This window comes from Branchiostoma floridae, chromosome 12, assembly GCF_000003815.2.
Source record: "Branchiostoma floridae strain S238N-H82 chromosome 12, Bfl_VNyyK, whole genome shotgun sequence".
Classification (NCBI taxonomy): Eukaryota; Metazoa; Chordata; class Leptocardii; order Amphioxiformes; family Branchiostomatidae; genus Branchiostoma; species Branchiostoma floridae.
In genome coordinates, this window is record NC_049990.1 from 13,715,550 (window position 1) to 13,735,869 (window position 20,320).

Below are 20,320 nucleotides of genomic sequence, written 5' to 3' on the forward strand. Positions count from 1 at the left end.
CCCCCCCCGGTCACAGAAATCCCGAAAAAAGCCTAGTCTAAATAGGGTAAATGTCCTGCTTCTTCAGGTACCATCTATGCCTAGTGCCACAGCAAGTAAATTTTATGGATGGCATCTTCTGCAGACTGCAAACGTAATGGGATGGTAAAAAACAAAATCACTAAATTTTCAAAATAAACACCATAAGCGTTGTAACAAGAATTGAAGTTAAAAAATATAGTAACAAAGGCAATAAATTACTTATTCCTGTATTCAAGAAGTGAACTATGCTGTCCTGTAGTAAAAGTGACAATACTGTCACACAGTGGCTGACTGCTATGGTTTCGAGACAACTCGGCACCTAGGACGACTAGCGTTGGTCAACCTGGCACCTAGTTTTGGAATGTCGGCAATAAACTTACCCAGCACTCAATATTTCTATGTTAGGAGAAGAACGGTAGTGTTATGGATATCATGATTCAAACTTCACTTTTTTCGATACTTTTCTTTTCTTTTCTTGGTAAGTATTATTTCGCTGACGCACCTTGAGTGCGCTAGCGGGGCCAGTCGCCATGGCGGCCCGCCGAGTCCAACCCAATCGGCTCGCTCTAGTCACACATATCTATTAGTCTGAAACGTGACGATCCCAAAGACCGAATCACACAAATAATGTGCTGAGTATATGTGGTGCAGACATACCATTAACTATGGGACGAGTTGTCCTGGGCTAGGTGCCGAGTCGTCATGATTGACTGGGGACGAGTTGTCCCAGGTGCCGAGTTGTCCTGACACCGTGCTACCACTTACCAAGTTGGCAACTACACTTATGACTTCCATAGTGGTGGTACTTTTACAACTAGCCAACTACTGGAAAGTATGTTCATCTGTGACGGAAGTCAACATTATGTTACAATTCTAAAATTGTAACATAACTAGAAAAAAATAGTTTCACTTCTTTATCTACCTGCCTGGCTAATGCCACCTCTACAAGTACAACCATTAGGCTACAACACAACAGATTTTCCATTCTGGTACTTTCTCGTCATGTTGACCATCAATGAAGATGAAAAAAAATTCTAATTTCTTTCTGATTTTAGGCGAAAATTAATGAGCGCGAGGATGTTATCCATAAAATTTACTTGTTGTAGCCTAAGCTGTAATACTGCTGTCGAAATGTGAAAATCATTTTACACAACCAACGCTTCATTCTCACCGACGTTTCGGTGACCGTCTGTCACCTTCTTCAGGGCAAATCTTACTTGTTCACACTGTACTGCAGGACAGGTGTCGCTGCCTACAGTTCAGATGCGGTCACAGAACGTAAGGTATTTACATATGTACAGACATATTTATGCAAAATATTTACAATGCTGTCCCAAATGCAAAAGAGTGTAAACATTGCCCTGAAGAAGGTAACAGACGGTCACCGAAACGTCGGTGAAAATAAAGCGTTGGTTGTGTAAAAAGAGTCTCTTTATTCAGCTATTAGTTCAATCGATTTCGGTTCAATTTCCGTTATGTAAATAGTAAGGAAAAATTCATATCATTTATGCAACTAGATCAATCCTTTATTATTGATTACATCTGCCCTTATGTTTACAACTGTCTTAAGAAGCGAGAAGGGGTTGAACCTGTACATACTAGCACATAGTAATCTCTGTAGAATTTGTGCATTATCGCTACGACCTGTGCTTAGCTTGTTGGAGCATAAATGTACAATAAAGGTCTTTCATTCATTTATTACAGAGAGCGGTACCTTTATATGCCGCCAATGCCAGGCCGGACATGAGTGCAAGCTGGGTGACGAGCGGGAAGACATCTGTGCAGCGGGAACGGCCAGTAATGACAATAGGACAGCGTGCGAGCCGTGCGCAGCAGGGCTGTTCAGCGGTTCAGCGGGCGCCGCGTCCTGTCAGCAGTGCCCGCCTGGGACGTACAGCACGGGCGGGGGCTCCACAAGATGCTCAACCTGTCCTGCTGAAACGTACAGCAATGCAGGGGCGTCCACATGTGAAGGTTGGTTACAAATAAGTACTCCCGAGGCTTTGCTTTCACTGACATTATTACTTTTACTATTTTCTCAAACCCATTCTAAATTTAGATAACGAGATGCCTGTATACAATGGCCACCATAGAACAAGATACAAGATGTCTATTTTTTCACGCTACCTCCATCCCAAAATCAATTTGTCAGTTGCCTCCAGAATTCACCTTCAAAGATAATTTCCATTCTGGATTGAAAGGATTAAAAGTATGATTGAATTTCATTATTTTGCAAAATAAACCAATGCTTTTATGATACTGTTGAATTTAAGCAACTTGTAATATATATAGCTTTAAAAATATTAACAGTAATTAAGTTATGGCATTACGCAGAATGAGGAATATCATTAAAACACCTCAGAGATAAGTGGAGTTTTTTGTCTTTTGACACATGTGACTTGTTCATACATGTAGGCAACTCCATGGTTTGTTTTAGGTTGCCATGCTGGCTACCGAGTGCATCTTGCAAACTGCTACAAGGCTTTTAACGATAAGAAGTCGTATGTTGATGCTGCCTCGGTGTGCCGCGCTGACGGCGGTCGTCTGGCCACACCCCGCGACAAGATTACCAACCAGTTCCTGATCACATTGAAGAACAAGCTTGATGATTCTTCGTGGTTCTGGCTGGGCATGGACGATCGGGGTCGGGAGGGAAGTTGGCGGTACATTGATGGAACTCGCCTGGGAGAGTTCCAACCCTGGGCTCCAGGGGAACCAAACCAACATGGAGGGAATGAGGACTGTGGCATGTTCTACCAGAACCCGAGAAATGATTGGAACGACCAAGATTGCTCTTCCAAACTGTATTTCATCTGTCAAATGCCTTTTAAAAGTAAGCAATTTCCTGGCACCCAAGAGCTGCTTGCTCAATTTCCAATGTAATATAATCTTTGTCATCATATGCATAAGTGAGACTGAAGAAACTTGTAATGATAAATGCTAGATAACTGTATTAGTCAATGATGATTGCTAGCTACAGATGACAAAGTAGCATCTATAAAAATACAAATTGATGATTAAAAAACTGACATACTTTTTTATATGACTAATTGCATTGTGACGCAGGTCAAGATATCACCATTACGTAGCATTTAAGCTTGAAAAAAATTTGTAAATGAATTATTGGGGAAAAGTACTGATTATTGTAGGGAACTGAGCTGCATTTCTCAGTAAACTTTGAAAACTTTGCAACAGTCATAGAGAGTTAGAAAACATAAAAAATGACCCTTAAACGGTAGTCAGGGGATGTCTGATATATGCCAAAGTGACTCCTATTTCATAACATGTATGAACATATTTTCCCCTTACAGCAAATGAAGATGTTACCAGCCTGGGTTGTTGGAGGGACACTCCAAACCGCGCCATTCCAATGCTCGAGGGAACAGATCCGCAACTAGATGGCGTTTATTTGGAGCGCAGCGACGCGCTAAGAAAGTGCTACCAGGTAGCTCGCTCTCGTGGTCTTGCCGTCTTTTCTGTACAAAATGGCGGGCAGTGTTTCGGCTCTGCTTACGACAGCACCTACAACAAGTACGGACCATCTACTGCATGCAAAATGGACGGCGAAGGTGGACCATGGGCAAATGAAGTCTATCAGATAATCACAGGTAAGAATCCAAACAGTGTTTCAGGTGCCTATTTGAATTTGTTTTCTAAACTTTTCGTACCCTCCTTTCGGAGTAGTGCATGACTTTGAAACAGAAAACATTCTGAAACAGGAAAAATCAGGAAGACATAAACGGGCGTAAAAGATTTTTGGCCGGTGGGTAAAGTTTCTTTTGGTGCAACAATCCTTCAAAACATCAAAACTCTACTTGGTTTCTAAGATTAATAAGGAACGTTGGTAATTACCTGGATTAGTTTCAGGAATTTCATCAATATCACATCCATGACACTTAATAATATCTATTGAAGTTACTTAAACAAAATATCTATTTTAGTTTATTTAACTTCAAGCCGATCTGAACAGTAGATCTAATATTGAAACAGTGGTGCTGTGTGGATATTCTGGTGCATTTGATATTTTCTAAGGAAGCAGTGATGCTCTGGTCTTCAAAGGCGCCCTTATCAGTCATTATCAGCTAGATTGTGTTCATGTTTCTGACAGGAGCAGTGCTCTCATATTTACAGTGTATCGGCATATTTAAGAAGTCATATTTGTACACTAAATAAAATATTAGGTTTTTGATTGTTGATCGTTGAATGAGAGTAATATTTATCATATTTACAGTTCGTTTCAAATGTCATTTTTTTCTGATGGCTACAATTTTTTTATTTCTAGGTTAGTACCAGTGAATTGATGGATACCATCGACTCAAGCCAGCACATGGAATCATCCTGACGTCACGAACTTGGGTTGTTGATTTGATCAAATGTTCGTTTACGATCACTGAATTTTATTTCAGCTTGAGACCACATTTTATGATGATACCATCATTCACATTAATCTTGTAATATCTAGACCACACTGAAATTATTGAATATTGAATGAGTGATAGTGACTTTGCCTGAAATATATTGAATTGACTATATCAAGCCCAACGTATTATTTTCAATAAAAAATTTGTAATAAAATTATTTTGCAAGATGTACCTTAACTGAAATTTTTAAAGCACCTGCAATTATCGGGCTTAGTGCTTATATATATAGACTATCTTTTTATGTATCATTATAATCATATCAATCAGAATTTACATGATGAGAGTGTATTTTATGATGAATACGCAAACGATCAACTTTTGCTTGTGCTAAAATAATGTATTGTCATAATTTAAAGCGTATTATGATACTTCGTAATTTTAAATATGTTGCAAAGCATGAAATTTATTAAATAAGAGCGTACATGCAGTGTCAAGTCATTAATTGCATTCTCTTGTATTACTTGTCCTATTGTATAAACTGATCATAATGAAGTGAGTTGAAATACTTGATAGACGATTTTAGTAAAAATATCATGGATCTCTTGACTCGTCTAAGCTTTTGTGTGCGGTTAGGTACTAATACAGTTTAATCATAAATACACAAGACATTTATTATGGTAGTATAAGACTTGACAAAAATTCATTCTTGAAATGCTACTACTTCTACTGTCAGTCTGTATTTACTGTGCTTCTACGCAAAGTGAAATGTACAGTGGTTAATAGAGATATTTTGCACGGAAGTACCGCAAATCATCATCATCATCGGTAAAGCTGGTAAATATTTCATGGACGTTACAATAGTAGAGTCAAGGGCTATGGACTATACAGAGATTTTGACTTGGGCCGTGGACTTAGCAGATTCCAGGGCGATGGACTTTACAATGAAAGACTCGGCGAAGGTAATGATGGACTCTAGAGCGTGTAATTTACGATGGTAGACGCCAGGGCCGTTGATTTTACAATGATACGAGTTCAGGGAAGTAGACTCGACGATGGTAGAGACGTTGTAATAGTAAACTCTAATGCCGCATAATTTTCAAAGGTAGATTCTAGGGCCTTAAACTTTATAATAGTTTTTTTAACGTGTTTGATCAGTGCAAAGCCATTGATCACTTCTAGGCATTGAACTGCGCTCACTGTGGCAGCATCTCTTCTCGCTAAGTCAGAAACATCGAGCTTCAGCAAGCTCGACTAACTGACCCAATAGGCGAAGCAGGGGTAACGAGGCTGCTCGGTTTGATCCGCTCACACCGGAAAGTTCTCCTACTCTTTTCGACAAGTAGGGCGGATTCTAATACGTGCCCGGTGTTTGGCTCTCCCCAAACACGGGATCTCCTTTTAACGTCCTATCCGATGGACTGCCCTATCCGAAGCTAGGTACTCATTTTTACCTGAGTAAAGTGAGTAAAGTCGTGTTAAGTGCCTTTCCCAAGGGCACAAGATCGGTAACACGTTGCCGGATTAGGACTCGAGACCTCTCGATCCCGAGCCAAACACGCTGTCGCATAAAGTCTACGGCCATGGTGTTAACCATAGTAAAGTCCACGACCCTGCTGTCTACCATAGTACAGTCCACGGCCCAGGTGTCTACAATAGTAAAGTCCACGACACTGGTGTCTACCATAGTAAGGTCCATGGCCCATGTGTACCATAGCAAAGTTCACTGCCCTGCAGGTGTCTACTATATTCAAGTCCACGGCCCAGGTGTCTACCATATTAAAGTCCACGGCCCAGGTGTCTACCAAAGTAAAGTCCACGGCCCAGGTGTCTACCATAGTAAAGTACACGTCCCTGGTGTCTACCATAGTAAAGTCCACGGCCCTGGTGTCAACAATATTAAAGCCCATGGACTTGGTATCTACCACGATAGTAAAGTACAGCCAAACCTGCCCGAGCGACCACCTCTTCTCAGCGACCACCTGGCCATTTCGACCGCATGATCTCGGTCCCGATTTATTTTCCCATTGACGTAAGCATTAAGCGACCTTTTCTCAACGACCACCTGGCCAACGCGGCCGCGACCGGCCCAAATTGGGACCCATAACGACCGCATCATTTTCAAAATTGAGGTTTTCATCGATTTTTGATGATAACTAGCGCGATTTTGTGCCGAAATCGGCCAGTTTGCGTCGGTTTGTGGGGTTAAATTTACAGTTTACAGTGTGCGTGTTGTATTTGACATTAAAGACCTCGCTTCTTTGCGTGCGTGCAGTGTGCTTGCTATTTGCCATTAAGCACAACGGAAACCATTTATACTTTGCATCGGGCATGTTTTGAGTCGATACTCTTCTCAGCGACCACCTGTCCAAATCGACCGTTTTTTCCGGTCCCCCTGGTGGTCGTCTTGGGCAGGTTTTACTGTACACGGCCCTAGTGTCTCCATAGTAAAGTCCACGGCCCTGGTGTCAAGCATAGTTAAGTCCACGGCCCCGGTGTCTATCATAGTAAAGTCCACGGCCCTGGTATCTACCATAGTAAAGTCCATGGTCCTGGTATCTAAAATCTACAGCCCTAGTGTCTACCATAGTAAAGTCCACGGCCTTGCAGGTGTCTACTATAGTAAAGTCCACGGCCCTCGTGTCTACCGGCTCTGGTGTCTACCACGAGCACATGATAGTAAAATCCACGGCCCTGGTATCTACCATGATGATAGTAAAGTCCACGGCCATGGCGTCTACCAAAGTAAAGTCCACGGCCCTGCCTATATAATTGAATAGCCTGGTTACCAAACCCCAGCCCGATCTCAAGTATCTATCGTGCAGGGGTCTGGCCGGATGGGATAGGAACTCTTCTCAATTTTGCCCCTTATGGTGGGCAAAAACTCCACCAATAGAACAGCAGCAGGATCAGCAGGAGGTGATTACACCCCTGCCATGATTGGTTAAAGACCCCCAACTGTACTTTTTGAATCCATAACAGTGACCACTAAGTACCTGATTAGCTACTGTGATAGCCTGCTGACCAACTGTGGTGTGTTGTAGCTGGCTACCTGGGGTGTGAGTGGTCATCAATCCTAGGTTCTCCTCTCTCTGATCAAGGGCCTTCGAGAACTTTTCTACAGCCATCCTGCCAGACCCCAACACGAAAGATATATTTTGAGGTTGGGGTATGGTATCCAGGCTAATAATTGTAAGGTTGACGGCCATGGAGTCTACGACCCTTGACCGTAGGGACCGGATAACACCTCTGGTAAACTATAAGGAGATAACACTTACTACGTGAAAATAGGTGAATACATTAAAAAATGTTTAGACCTTAGAACCATGAATAGATTAATTCACGTATATTATGTACGTAGGTCAATTCATTTATATCCAGTTGTATGTATGCATTGTTGTAGTAGACCTTGCGAAAGTCACTATATTCCTTTATTATACACATTGTTGCTATTACCAAGCATATCTGGTCAATATAGACTTGGTAACTGATAATTGAGCAACCAGCACCCCCTAAAAGTCTTGTTAAGACACATTAGCTATGGCGTCTCTGGGTGATGTTACTCATAGGACTGAAGTTGTTAGGCCCGGCCGGCAGGTTGACAAGGGCCGTCATTATGTGCCCGACTGAACCGGTCTTTCCACTGACATCATTCGCCTCTGTTCCGTCCGAATGTTACCGACCTTTTTAGTCTTCGCAGGCAGAAGAAGACGTACGTCAGGCGTGCACAACAGCCCCCCCCCCCCCCTATAGTAAGGAACTACACGTGGCAGCCAAGACATCATCTGCTGCAGGTTGAAAGCGTGAGTGAGACGGTGTGGTTTAAGGTAAGATATACATATATGCCTTAGGCACAATTGCAAACATTTAGCGGGGGTGTAAGCCGTATGCAAGGCTATTATTCTGGTACACATAGGCTGATGTCAGCCCGCGTGCGCGCTGGACGGACTTTTTTTATCGGGGAGAATTACGACTTTCACAACGGGCATCAGCAGCCCCTTGCACGCTGCCACCTCAGGTCCGTATCCGAGCATGTCGTTCCGGGCGCACGGTAGGCAATTTTCTATTTTCGATGAAATTTAAAGAAAATTGTCAGCCTCAGTTAAGTTGACATCGTCTGGCGGAGCTGCCCCATGCACGACGCCACCGGCACAGTCACGCGGTCTGCAGACACCTGCTAACAAACGTCACCAAGTAACTATACAGCGTAAGGTAGAAGCGCAAAACATAGCGTGGCTTTAGTAGCTGTTAGTTCAGCAGCGCACGTATGTTGGATGTACAGCAGAAATCCCAGTACCATTTTCCGGGTTGTGGTAACTTTAATAAATCTATTAGCGTGTATTGGAAATCATTAAACCACAGCATTTCTTGATGTAATTAAAGGCTGGGGAACGAAGGACTCTGCATTGAACTGTAGTAGCTGTAGTAAGTGTGTGAGAGAAAAGGGGGAAATACGATATGCGAAAAAAGGAATACTTCTCCAGGTTGTTCCACAGATGTTGATGTAATATTTGTAGTAGGCTGAGACCATAAAAGAAACAAGAAATACCTTAATGTTGACCGCAAGAGAATTAGTTAAAGATGAGCATGAAATGGTTGCAGGGACCTTTGCTCAGGAAAGGGGATCACTTTTTGTCCCCATACATGCAACCTATACTACATTTTCAAATTATTCATATCTTTATCAAAGAGTCTGCCAATTTTGTACCTCAAACATGGTAGAAGATGAAGTGCACTTCACAGTTGATTGCGATATGTATGTCAATGATAGAAATACTCTGTTTAGTTATATAGAAAGTAGATTCCCTCATTTTAGACACATGAGTAGCGCTGACAAGTTTATATTTCTCATGCGTTTTGACAAACCGACCATAGCTAAACCCATACAGTCCTACATTTTCACTATTACCAAGAAGCGAGAAGAAGCCGAACTTTTGTGTTAGACTAGATTTGTGATACTTTTATATGTATATATCTTGACGTGTTGTGACCTGTACTTAGCTCGGTTGGGCAAAACTGTACAATAAAGGTCTTCATTCATTCATTCATATCTTTATCAAATTTCAGCCCACCGTCTACTCCATCAGCCTATATTGTTATAAATACAATGATAATGTGTATTAGTCATCATGAACTTTGTTATGAGTCTCTTTGAAGTTTTAATTTGCAATGCTATTTGTATGCTTTTCAAAATGATTCAGTCACTATTAAAAGATAACGACTGTAGACAGTTTCGTTAGGTTTGCTTTGTAAATCAGTGTACAGTGGGTTTTTGCTTCAGCAACCGGCATTATTTACTAGTCTATGGTACATAGCAGTAGACAATATTGTTTAATAGATTGAATTATCTATTGTTCTACTGAATTTCAGTTCACCGTGATAATAATTATGAAGATCAAAGCGTTTCTAAAGATAACACAATAAAAAATCACAGAGAAAGAATTGGAATTATGGAGTAACGCATGACCCCACTAGATACATCAGCCAATATTGATCAACATCAGCTAGCCTGGTATCCACCCCCAGTTTAAGCGCCGGTCCGTCCCCCAAATGAATATCCAATGAAATAGCCTTAACTTAAAGTTCATCTGTGTTGGTAGGAGTCTTTATTGAAATAGTTAACTGTAATATTCAACACAAAAATTGTTCATCCCTTGACAAATGCTGGTGCTGTATAGTCGAAAAATTTGGAGAGTCCAACTTTTGTGTTAGATATTACAGTTTAACTATTTCAATAAATAACCTGTTACTTCTTCTTTTACAATAGCGAATGATCTTTAACGTTTGTCTGACTGCGGGCCCATGAACTGTACTCGTATCGATGTCTGCTGAAGTTGTTGCTATGGTTGCCTTGGTAACAAGAAACACAACATTTTCGCCAGGCCTTTTGCCCCGAATACAAGGCTCTGTTTAACGTCACACGACCGGCCATACAGTATAATCGTACCTCCAACCATGTAATGAAGTCTTTGTTCTAACTGAGGCCTTGAATCACTGTGAAGGAACTGCCCTTTAAACACCGTCCTTTCCTTTTCATTAAATCCAAACCTCCAGGCTCAAGCCTTTCCGAGAAGCCTCATAGAAAGCAGATAACCCGAGAGATATCCTAGTTCAGTGGCCTCATTTGAAGACATACGAAAGGTTTCTACACCTACAGCGGGCGTTTAAAAGATTGTTCCACCATCAAGCGCTGTGAAAGACTGCTTTTATAATGAATATTTATTTGCAAGTTCTTGCTCGTGGGCTAATTACAACATGGACCATACAGAATACATAGTCAACATACATGAAATACAAGACTTTGGTATAGATAACAATGGTGACAAATGAGAAACAAGTGACTGTTCTAGCAAAACTATGGACTGCTGAGAGCTACGATCTAAGCATTATGGGTTTGACTTCTTTTCTGGAAAATCCCGCCCAATATATCATCAATAGGGAGAGATTTTTAAGGGCCATTAAGAGCGGCGACGCGATGTGCGGCCGCCATGGGTCCCCAGCCTTGCGCCTGGCGAAGGCGCTCGGGACAGGCACCATAGTCTGGCGTCTACCATATAGTTAATCCACGGCCATAGTGTCTACCATTGTAACGTCCACGGTCCTGGTGTTTACCATAGTAAAGTTTACGGCTCTGGTGTCTATCATGGTAATGTATACGGCCCTGATGCCTACCATAGTAAAGTCCACGGCCCTCACTCAGGGGTGCCTACTATTATAATAAAGTCCACGGCCCTGGTGTCTACCATATAGTAAAGTCCACGGCCCTGGTGTCTACCATATAGTAAAGTCCACGGCCCTGGTGTCTACCATATAGTAAAGTCCGCGGCCCTGGTGTCTACCATATACATGTAGTAAAGTCCACGGCCCTGGTGTCTATCATAGTAATGTATACGGCCCTGGTGTCTACCAAATAGTAAAGGCCATAACAGGAGACATGGGTTGGATGCCTTGCGAAATAAGAGGAAAAGGAGCAGTAATCTCCTTGTGGAACAGACTTATCAATATGCCTAATGACAGACTTACCAAAAAAAGTCTTTATGTGGGATTTGCAAAACCATGGACCTTGGAGCAAGGATGTACAGAGAATATTTGATAGTGTTGAACAGGAACACATTTTCCTAAACAAGCTAAGAGCCGATACCAAACAAGTCCAAGGAAAACTATTTGATATGTATAAAGAGGATTGGGCTTCTGGCATATGGCTAAAGCCCAAACTTAGAACCTATATTAAGGATGATTACTGTACAGAACGTTATGTTAAAATGAACTCAGTTAAGTTGACATGGCCTGGCGGGGCTGCCCCATGCACGATGCCACCGGCACAGTCACGCGGTCCGCAGACACCTGCTAACAAACGTCACGAAGTAACTATACAGCGTAAGGTAGAAGCGCAAAACATAGCGTGGCTTTAGTAGCTGTTAGTTCAGCAGCGCACGTATGTTGGATGTACAGCAGAAATCCCAGTACCATTTTCCGGGTTGTGGCAACTTTGGTAAATCTATTAGCGTGCAATGGAAATCATTAAACCACAGCATTTCTTGATGTAATTAAAAGCTGGGGAACGAAGGACTCTTCATTGAACTGTAGTAGCTGTAGTAAGTGTGTAAGAGCAAAGGGGGAAATACGATATGCGAAAAAAAGGAATACTTCTCCACGTTGTTCCACAGATGTTGATGTAATGTTTGTAGTAAGGTTGAGACCATAAAAGAAACAAGAACTACCTTAATGTTGACCGCGAGAAAATTAGTAAAAGATGAGCATGATTGCAGGGACCTTTGCTCAGGAAAGGGGACCACTTTTTGTCCCCATCCATGCAACCTAGACTACATTATCAAATTATTCATTTCTTTATCAAATTTCAGCCCACCGTCTACTCCATCAGCCTATATTCTGATAAATACAGTGATACATGTGTATAAGTCATTATGGACTTTGTTGTGAGTCTCTGAAGTTTCTATTTGCAATGCTATTTGTAAGCTTTAGAAAAATGATTCAGTCACTATTAAAAGATAACGACTGTAGACAGTTTCCTTGGGTTTGCATTGTAAATCAGTGTACGGTAGGTTTTTGCTTCAGCAACCGACATTATTTACTAGCCTATGGTACATTTGTTGCAGTAGACAATATTATTTGTTAGATTGAATTATCGATTTTTCTATTGAATTTCAATTCACCGTGATAATAATTATGAAAATCAAAGCTTTTCTAAAGAGGACGCTATAACAAATCACAGACAGGATTAGAGAAAGCATTGGAATGATGTAGTAACTCATGACCCCACTAGATACATCAACCAACATTGATCAGCATTAGCAAGCCCCAGTTTAAGAGCCAGTCCGTCCTCCAAATGAATATCCGATGAAATACGTCTTCTTTTACACTAGCGAATGGTCTGTAACTTTTGTCTGACTGCGGTCCCATGGACTGCACTCTTATCATGTCTGCAGAGGTTGTTGCTATGGTCGCTCGGGTAACAAGAAACACAACATTTTCGCCAGGCCTTTTGCCCCGAATACAAGGCTCTGTTTAACGTCACACGACCGGCCATGCAGTATAATCGTACCTCCAACCATGTAATGAAGTCTTTGATCCACCTGAGGCCTTGAAGGAAATGCCCTTTAAACACCGTCCTTTCCCTTTCATTAAATCCAAACCTCCAGACATAAGTCTTTGAGAGAAGCCTCATAGAAAGCAGATATGCCGAGAGATATCCCAGTTCAGTGGCCTAATTTGAAGACATACGTACGAAATGTTTTGACACCTACAGCGGGCATTTTAAAAGATTGTTCCACCATCAAGGGCTGTGAAAGGCTGCTTTCATAATGAATGTTTATTTGCAGATTCTTGCCCTTGGACTAATTACAACATGGAATATACAGAATATATAGTTAACATTACATAAAATACAAGACTTTGGTATAGATAACAATGGTGACATTCCGTGACAATGATGACAAGTGAGAAACAAGTGACTATTCTAGCAATACTTTGGACTGCTGAGAGCTACGATCTAAGCATTTGGGGTTTGAATTCTTTTCTGGAAGCAGTGGAAGATATCAGTCAGTCAGTCAGTCATAGTCATACAGTGGATTACAGCGCCGTTGGGCTTATACCGCCCCTTACGGAAATACTACCCTTTTTAATTTGATCTCCGAACTCTTTACAGGCCTATCAAGCATGCATAATCTCATTTTCTGAAATGTGTTTTCGCAGGCTTGATGTTCCGTTGTTAGTTCCATGAGGATAGAGCTACTGTTTTGCTATAATTCTGTTTGGGGCCCAGACGGTGCACGGGGATATATCTCAAGAACCGCTGAAAGGATTGAATAGAATAAGAATATCTTTGGACAAGCTGTGTTGTTGATTTATAGGTAGTACATAGCTGTTGAATTGAGGTTTATGATGTGTAAATGGAAGCCTCCTAGCTCTGCAGGATTGTTACCTCCATGAAAAAAGGAGATATCGTTTTTGGTATGTCTGTGTGTATGTTTGTGCTTCCGGAAGTTTGTAGTCAGCATGACTCAAGGACCTCTTGAAGAATCATCTTGATATTTGGTATATATATATGGGCAGGTGTTGGGAAGACGAAGGCCAAGGTCAATTTTGGCACCTCTAGTATGTGACCTTGGTACTGCTGCAGAACGTACTTTTTGTATCTTTTGACATTGACATGCTATTGTCTTGATTTTTTGGTGGCTAATAGCTTGTTATGTAAGAAAGAAGTGGTGTAGGTTTGTGCCCCTTAGCTGCTTGATATGGAATGCAGGGGCGTTTATGTCAAAATCGTCCAAGGACGATCAAATCGACCAAATGGACGACGGATTTCCATGATATTTAGTTATCTTAGGCAGATATGTACATAATGAAGCGCAATTTATGCAACTTAGGACTTAATTTGGCCACAGTCCTTATAAAATGGGGACTTCTGATTGGACAGCGTCTTCTGGCTATACGATAGTCTAGTTTATACACCGGATGTTAGGCTGTCTCTGTGGCTCAATTGGTAGGGGCTTCACAGTTGAGCTCCTCTTATTTGGTTACTGGGACACACTGGTTCGAATCGGGGAAGGGTATATCCTGGTTAGCGCTGTACCCTCTTTCGGAAGGGTGTCTCGAGCAAGATACAGCAGCCTGATTATTCAAGCATGTACCTATCTGTACTGATACATCTGTGCGAATATTGATGTATTAACGGAAGGGGTAGATTTTAGGCTATTTCACCGATTGATCTTGATTCGGCCTCAAGCCATTTTTGTTGTGTGTAATCAACTGTGATTACTTACTTTCATGCGCTGTAAGTGTTGGCGAACTTCATGTAAGAATTAGGTTATGAATCTGACTATCGATATTTTTACCTTACAGTTGACATCATGGCGGTCTGGCTCTGCATCTTGCTTACAGCACTATTACCTTCGCTTGAAGCTGCGATCATTGAGGTATGTGCTAAAGTGCTTAAGAATGTGATAATGAAACATATATTGTTAAGCTAATTAGGTCCGAGTTTTCGCTTTATGAATGTCGCAGGTGTAGGTTTTTGTTTTATTGTTGCAAACCTAGTTTCATCAGTTTTTACTTATCCAAAGTCATTATTCCAAGTTATTCAGGCTCACATTAGTATATCAAGTTATGTTTTCTGTCTTTATTAGACGTGGACAGGCCATCAGGATTGTGGTAAAGTGAAAGTTGATCTCTCTTAGTCAAGCTATTTCTTATATTGGTATCTGGTCTATCTTGGCTAGGCCGGGATATCCGTCTTTCTTCGAGATAGACAAAGCTTTCTGCCGCATGGGTAATCTTTTGCACCCGGTGGTTGTTCCATGCGCTGGAAAGCTAACCCAGTTTTTGGTCAATTAAACAACTGCTGCGTAAAACTCTTACCGGGTGCCAAAAATTATCCCGGTGGGGAAAGCTTCATCTGTCCCGTAGAAAGCCTGGCTAGTCCACGGTAGACTGGATGCCAGATGGGCACTTTTTATTCTTCTCCTACAGCGTGCTTTGGCGAGTGACAGTCAGGATATCCCGTTTTGGAACAAATCCCTCCTATGCAACTATCATGACTGCTTCAGCAAACTAAAGGTTAGTTAAACTAGTTTTAAATCTCAGTTGGTAGTGTGACCAAGACGTTATGATTAGTGTAACTGGGGTATTTAAATACGAAGATAGCAAAATGAAGGCTAGGTTGGGTGTGCACTGTCAGAATGCATACAATATTTTTTCACACCAAAATTGTATGTACGGGGATTCACAAATGTCTAAACAATGGGAACTTATTGTGTTACATACAATACTATACATAATTTTTGTCTGATTGGCAAACCATTGTACATATTGTTCATACCACTTTTTTATTGTCCATATCATTAGGCATGAGCTTTCTCCTATTTCACTGTACATTTGAAACTAGGTCATATGGCAGACTCGTAACTTGCCATTCAGTGGGTTAACAAACTATTTTTTCCCTGAACCCTGTGTCTTACAGACGTGGCCTGAGGTGCCGTATTACCTGATCAAGGACGGGCAGTTCCGTGTCGACTGGTCGACAAAATACATTCGCATTTCTCTCATCTACAACAAGAACGCCGTAAGTAACAATACACGTATTAAATTGATTGAATAATCTCTATATCAATAGAGAAGAGCAACTTCATAACTCATTTGTACATTTGTTTTAGCAATATGTGATCGCGGTTATGATCATCAATAGACTAACCCACATTATCAATCATAATTAGCTACTAGATCAATTATAGCATGGCATTTAGTGGTTTGACCAATATGAGGAATGGGTACAAGTCCGACTATGTATTTTCATTTTCATTTTTTTTTCTAACATTCATTTTCAATGTTTTGACGGCGGTGGGTAGGGCATTTGGACTGGGCTATTGTTAGTCAGATGCATGGAACAAATAATGACATTAAACTTAACACAAATGTTAAAACTTGAATTTGGAACAATATCTCCTCTGTCTATTAATTCATCAATGCATTGTATTATTTATTATTACATTGATGTCCCATTTTTTCAATGATTTCATGTCGATTGAGTTGTGCACCAGCCCTATCACTACAAAGGAGCCTGCCCCCCAAGGAAGTATTTCTCTATGTTTGTATCCACATTTTGTGTGAATAGCATCTTGGCTTGTATTACCAGAAAGCTTGTTTCTAAATATAATCTTCAGTTGTAATGATTAAGCTTTTGTGCGACAAGACTGAAGCCATGTGGGAGCTATCCAAGTTTCTCTGCCAGTCAAACTCAGAATAACTATCTTGGTACGAACATACTTTTCTTTTCCAACACAAACAGCCAAAAGCCGTACCAAGCTGCCTTTTTAAACATGTTGGTTTAGATAACGCTCAAAAACGTTTTGTATCATATTTCCCATTGTTCACAAAGTCTGTTGTATATGACGTTATTTATCTTCTCTCAGTTCGTGAAGGTATTCAAGAAAAATCGGCAGGCAGTAGAGAACCATGCTTTGGAGCTGGTTTCTATGTTAGACAAGGTACATGTAAGACCTTTATTGCACATTTATGCATTTGCACATTATGTAGAGGCCATATTGATATTGATATTGAAATAAAGTTACAATGATATAAGTATGTGATATTTTACTACATCTACATTGAACTGTAATGGATACTCCTATACACAGGTTTGTGTGTGTGTGTGTTCGTGCGTGTGTGCGTGTGTGTGTGTGTGTGTGTGTGTGTATCTGCGTGTGTGTGCGTTTGTGGGCGCACGTGTGTGCGTGTGTGTGTGTGTGTGTGTGTTTGTGTGTGCGTGTGTGTGTTTGTGTGTGTGTTAGAGTAAGAATTCGCTTATGGGACTGATGTTTTATTTAATACTGGCCCGTGACCGAGTCCTAGATCCTCTCCGTCAAGCTTATTCAGTCATGAAGCAGAAAACCTTAAATCATCCTTTTTGATTTGTATTTTAAGGCGTACAGGACAATCAACTTTCGGGTACTTCTGAGTGATGTGGAGATCCTTGAAGACTTGTGGCCCGGAGAGACGGAAAATCCACACCTGTATAATTACCTGAAGCCGAAAGTCAGACAGTACATCTGGAACAAGCTGCAATCTTCAGCAAAGAAGTTTGACACCGCAGCGTTCATCACGTATGTTTCAAACCACTTGACGCACCAGCATTACAAACTGTATAGTTAACATGTTTTATGTAATGACTGCTAGATTTTAAAATGTAGGCATCCCCAAGATATTCGACGCCAATGGGCAGTTTGGATGGGAATTCTTTTGGGCTATATCTATAACTCGTGTAGAAAATGGTGAAAGGTACATTCAGTTAAAGTAAAACAAGAAGCCAATATTTTAAGTTTGATACCATGCATGTGAAAGGTCTTTACGTTGGGGTCTGTATTGGTAGCAATGACACCAAACTGCATTGTGGAATAGAACCAGTTGGTATTGCCTTGTGGAATGTGGTAGACTGTAACGGAAACATTATCTATGTTGGGCTATATACGCTGTAAGGTAGTTTTTAACACGGATGTACCTTCTTGGTGCAGGGGGCCGCCATATTACCAAGGATCTCGTGCAATAGGCCATGCAATGGGGGACCTGTGTGAGATGTTCAACGTGAACGACTATCCCCACATGATCATTGGAGTAGGTTTTAAAACTTCTTCGTGAAGAACATTGATAATAAGATAAAGATATTAATATGGTTTGTGTTAATTCTTGAATCGTGTGATGGTGCGAAAAAAGCGGAGTGTTGCAGTCAGAGGTCCAGAACGAGTATTGTAGCTACTTGTAGCTAGCCTGATTTAATCTCGCTTATAGCGGCCCGCCGGCCGGCCCCTGAGCTTGATCGAGAAGACAGATAACCGGCTTTAAACAGCGGAGTTTTCGTTACACACTACGTGTAACTTCTACGTATTTTTTCAACGTAATATCCAGGTTAATTCATTCCTAGCTTTGGGAAAATGACAGATAGGAGACGGTATTCGAACGGTTTTGGACATTATTCGTCTTTCTCAAGAATTACCATATCCAGCTTAAGTGACTTACCTCATGAAAGTAACGCCGATAAACGTTAGACAATCATACAAAAAATTATGCAACAAGGTAACGGTTACTTAAGCAATTGTATAGGCTTGGAAACGGTCAAACGTCATAGTCCACTACCTTCGTTAGTGACAATGGCTGAAACATCTGACTGTTTCCAAAATCATGCCAAGTTGCTTTAGTAACTGTTACCTTTCGTCTTATATAATCTGGGTTCATACAAGCTGTGTTATACGTAACAGTACAACAAACTTTTGAGTGGCAGACCCGCAGACCTGCTGGGCATCATGACGCATGAGATGGGACATCAGTTCCACATGGGACATCCGTCTGGTGAGCCATTTATACTCAAGTCTCACTGGCTCGATTTACACACGCGTTTTTGAGTCCACTCCAAGTCAACTCAGGACCATTCCGGCATTTACACACGGGGCCATGACGTGTTTTGGAACGTCCGTTCTGAGAGCTACGATTTCTGCTTCCTTGGTCCGACTCAAGTTGGTCTTGAATCTCGACTGGGACGAAGTGACTCAGGAGTCACGCAAGTCGGCTAGGGAAAAAAAGCTACTTGAGTTGTCCAAATTTCTGTTTACACAGTCTTGAGTCGACTCTGCTGAATCACTTTGCCCCAGTCGACTCTAAAAACGTGTGTGTAGCTTGTGCCATTGTTTTTTTTTCTTTTCAACAGTAAATTAGATACTTACGTTTTTATTTCATGAGAGAAGTGTTGTTGTTCTTTTTTTTTACTCGTAATCATGAATAGTTGTTAGAACACCTGAATGATAAGTCACTGGATAAAAAGTCTTTATACACAAGGAAGTGTGATATTCACATAAACGTCGGCTTGAATAAACATTAGGTTGTGTACAAAGCACTTTATTTTGTTATCAAATATATTTCACCTCACAGACCCTCTGGAGGGTGGAGAAGACCCATGTCCTACAATGAAGCTGTTTGGATCATCCTGCACCATGAAAAGCAATGGGTGAGGAAACATTTTGTGTTAACTATGCACGAACGAAGCATTAACAGTTATGCACAAAATTTGTAGTCTGATAAATACGTTGTAGCTGCACCTATGGAATTAAACTTATGTAACAACGGGAGTGGGGTTCTAGCGCTGCCAAACTGACCACGCCAATAGCTCTTGAGCTTTTGGTGTTGTGGTTAGCACGTTGGATTTGTGATCCGGCTGCCCGGGTTCGGCGGGGGTTCGAATCCCGGGAGTCGGGATGTTGTTTCTTTCTGTTCTTACTCGCCCCTTTGAATTTCTACAATGGTTCCCACGCCGGCCCTGTGAGTAACAGGCTAGTATGTGCCACACAGGGATGTCGATCTCGGAGATTCGAGGACGAATCTTGAAAAGAAAAGGGGAAGTAGTGTAACAGTGGGGTTCTAGCGCTGCCAAACTGACCACGCCAATAGCTCTTGAGCTTTTGGTGTTGTGGTTAGCACGTTGGATTTGTCATCCGGCTGCCCGGGTTCGGCGGGGGTTCGAATCCCGGGAGTCGGGATGTTGTTTTTTTCTGTTCTTACTCGCCCCTCTGAATTTCTACACTTATTAGTCTGTGACCAGACCCTCTGGTCGACAGACTTTTAGTTTTGTCACGTTTACGCGCGTTCGCAGCTGTATCTGTATGTTCCCGTTGTCTGAATTCTATGTGGTTTGGCAGGTCCTTTGTACTGAGGTTGACGATGATGCACGTGAACTTTTTTTGCGGCAGGTGGTTTTATTATGGATTTTATAAAAATAACACCCCTACAATTTGTTCGTCTTGCGGTGTTTTGGTCCAGATCCTCTGTATGTGGGTCATGGTGTCATTGGAATTTGTCAAGCAGATGCGTGGTGTTACCTGATCGTCAAAGTTATTCGCGTTCGCATCGGTATCTGCATTGTTCCCGTTGTCGCATACGTA

The 20,320-nt window shown here is 41.5% G+C and overlaps 2 protein-coding genes across 2 annotated transcripts in view; both read left to right on the forward strand.

Annotated features, from left to right (window-relative positions):
• Window positions 1–4,501, forward strand: part of LOC118428115 — a 13,016-nt gene extending 8,515 nt beyond the window's left edge. The window contains exons 10-13 of the mRNA XM_035838090.1: window positions 1,726–1,995; window positions 2,459–2,854; window positions 3,333–3,629; window positions 4,304–4,501. Coding sequence (XP_035693983.1) covers window positions 1,726–1,995; window positions 2,459–2,854; window positions 3,333–3,629; window positions 4,304–4,308 — 968 coding nt within the window. The 3' untranslated portion in view covers window positions 4,309–4,501. The remainder of the gene's footprint in view (window positions 1–1,725; window positions 1,996–2,458; window positions 2,855–3,332; window positions 3,630–4,303) is intronic.
• Window positions 4,502–8,138: 3,637 nt separating this feature from the next.
• Window positions 8,139–20,320, forward strand: part of LOC118428295 — a 23,869-nt gene continuing 11,687 nt past the window's right edge. Inside the window, exons 1-9 of the mRNA XM_035838318.1 lie at window positions 8,139–8,206; window positions 14,742–14,815; window positions 15,369–15,455; window positions 15,859–15,960; window positions 16,808–16,882; window positions 17,319–17,497; window positions 17,906–18,005; window positions 18,647–18,737; window positions 19,314–19,389. Of these exons, the coding sequence (XP_035694211.1) occupies window positions 14,750–14,815; window positions 15,369–15,455; window positions 15,859–15,960; window positions 16,808–16,882; window positions 17,319–17,497; window positions 17,906–18,005; window positions 18,647–18,737; window positions 19,314–19,389 (776 nt within the window). The 5' untranslated portion in view covers window positions 8,139–8,206; window positions 14,742–14,749. The remainder of the gene's footprint in view (window positions 8,207–14,741; window positions 14,816–15,368; window positions 15,456–15,858; window positions 15,961–16,807; window positions 16,883–17,318; window positions 17,498–17,905; window positions 18,006–18,646; window positions 18,738–19,313; window positions 19,390–20,320) is intronic.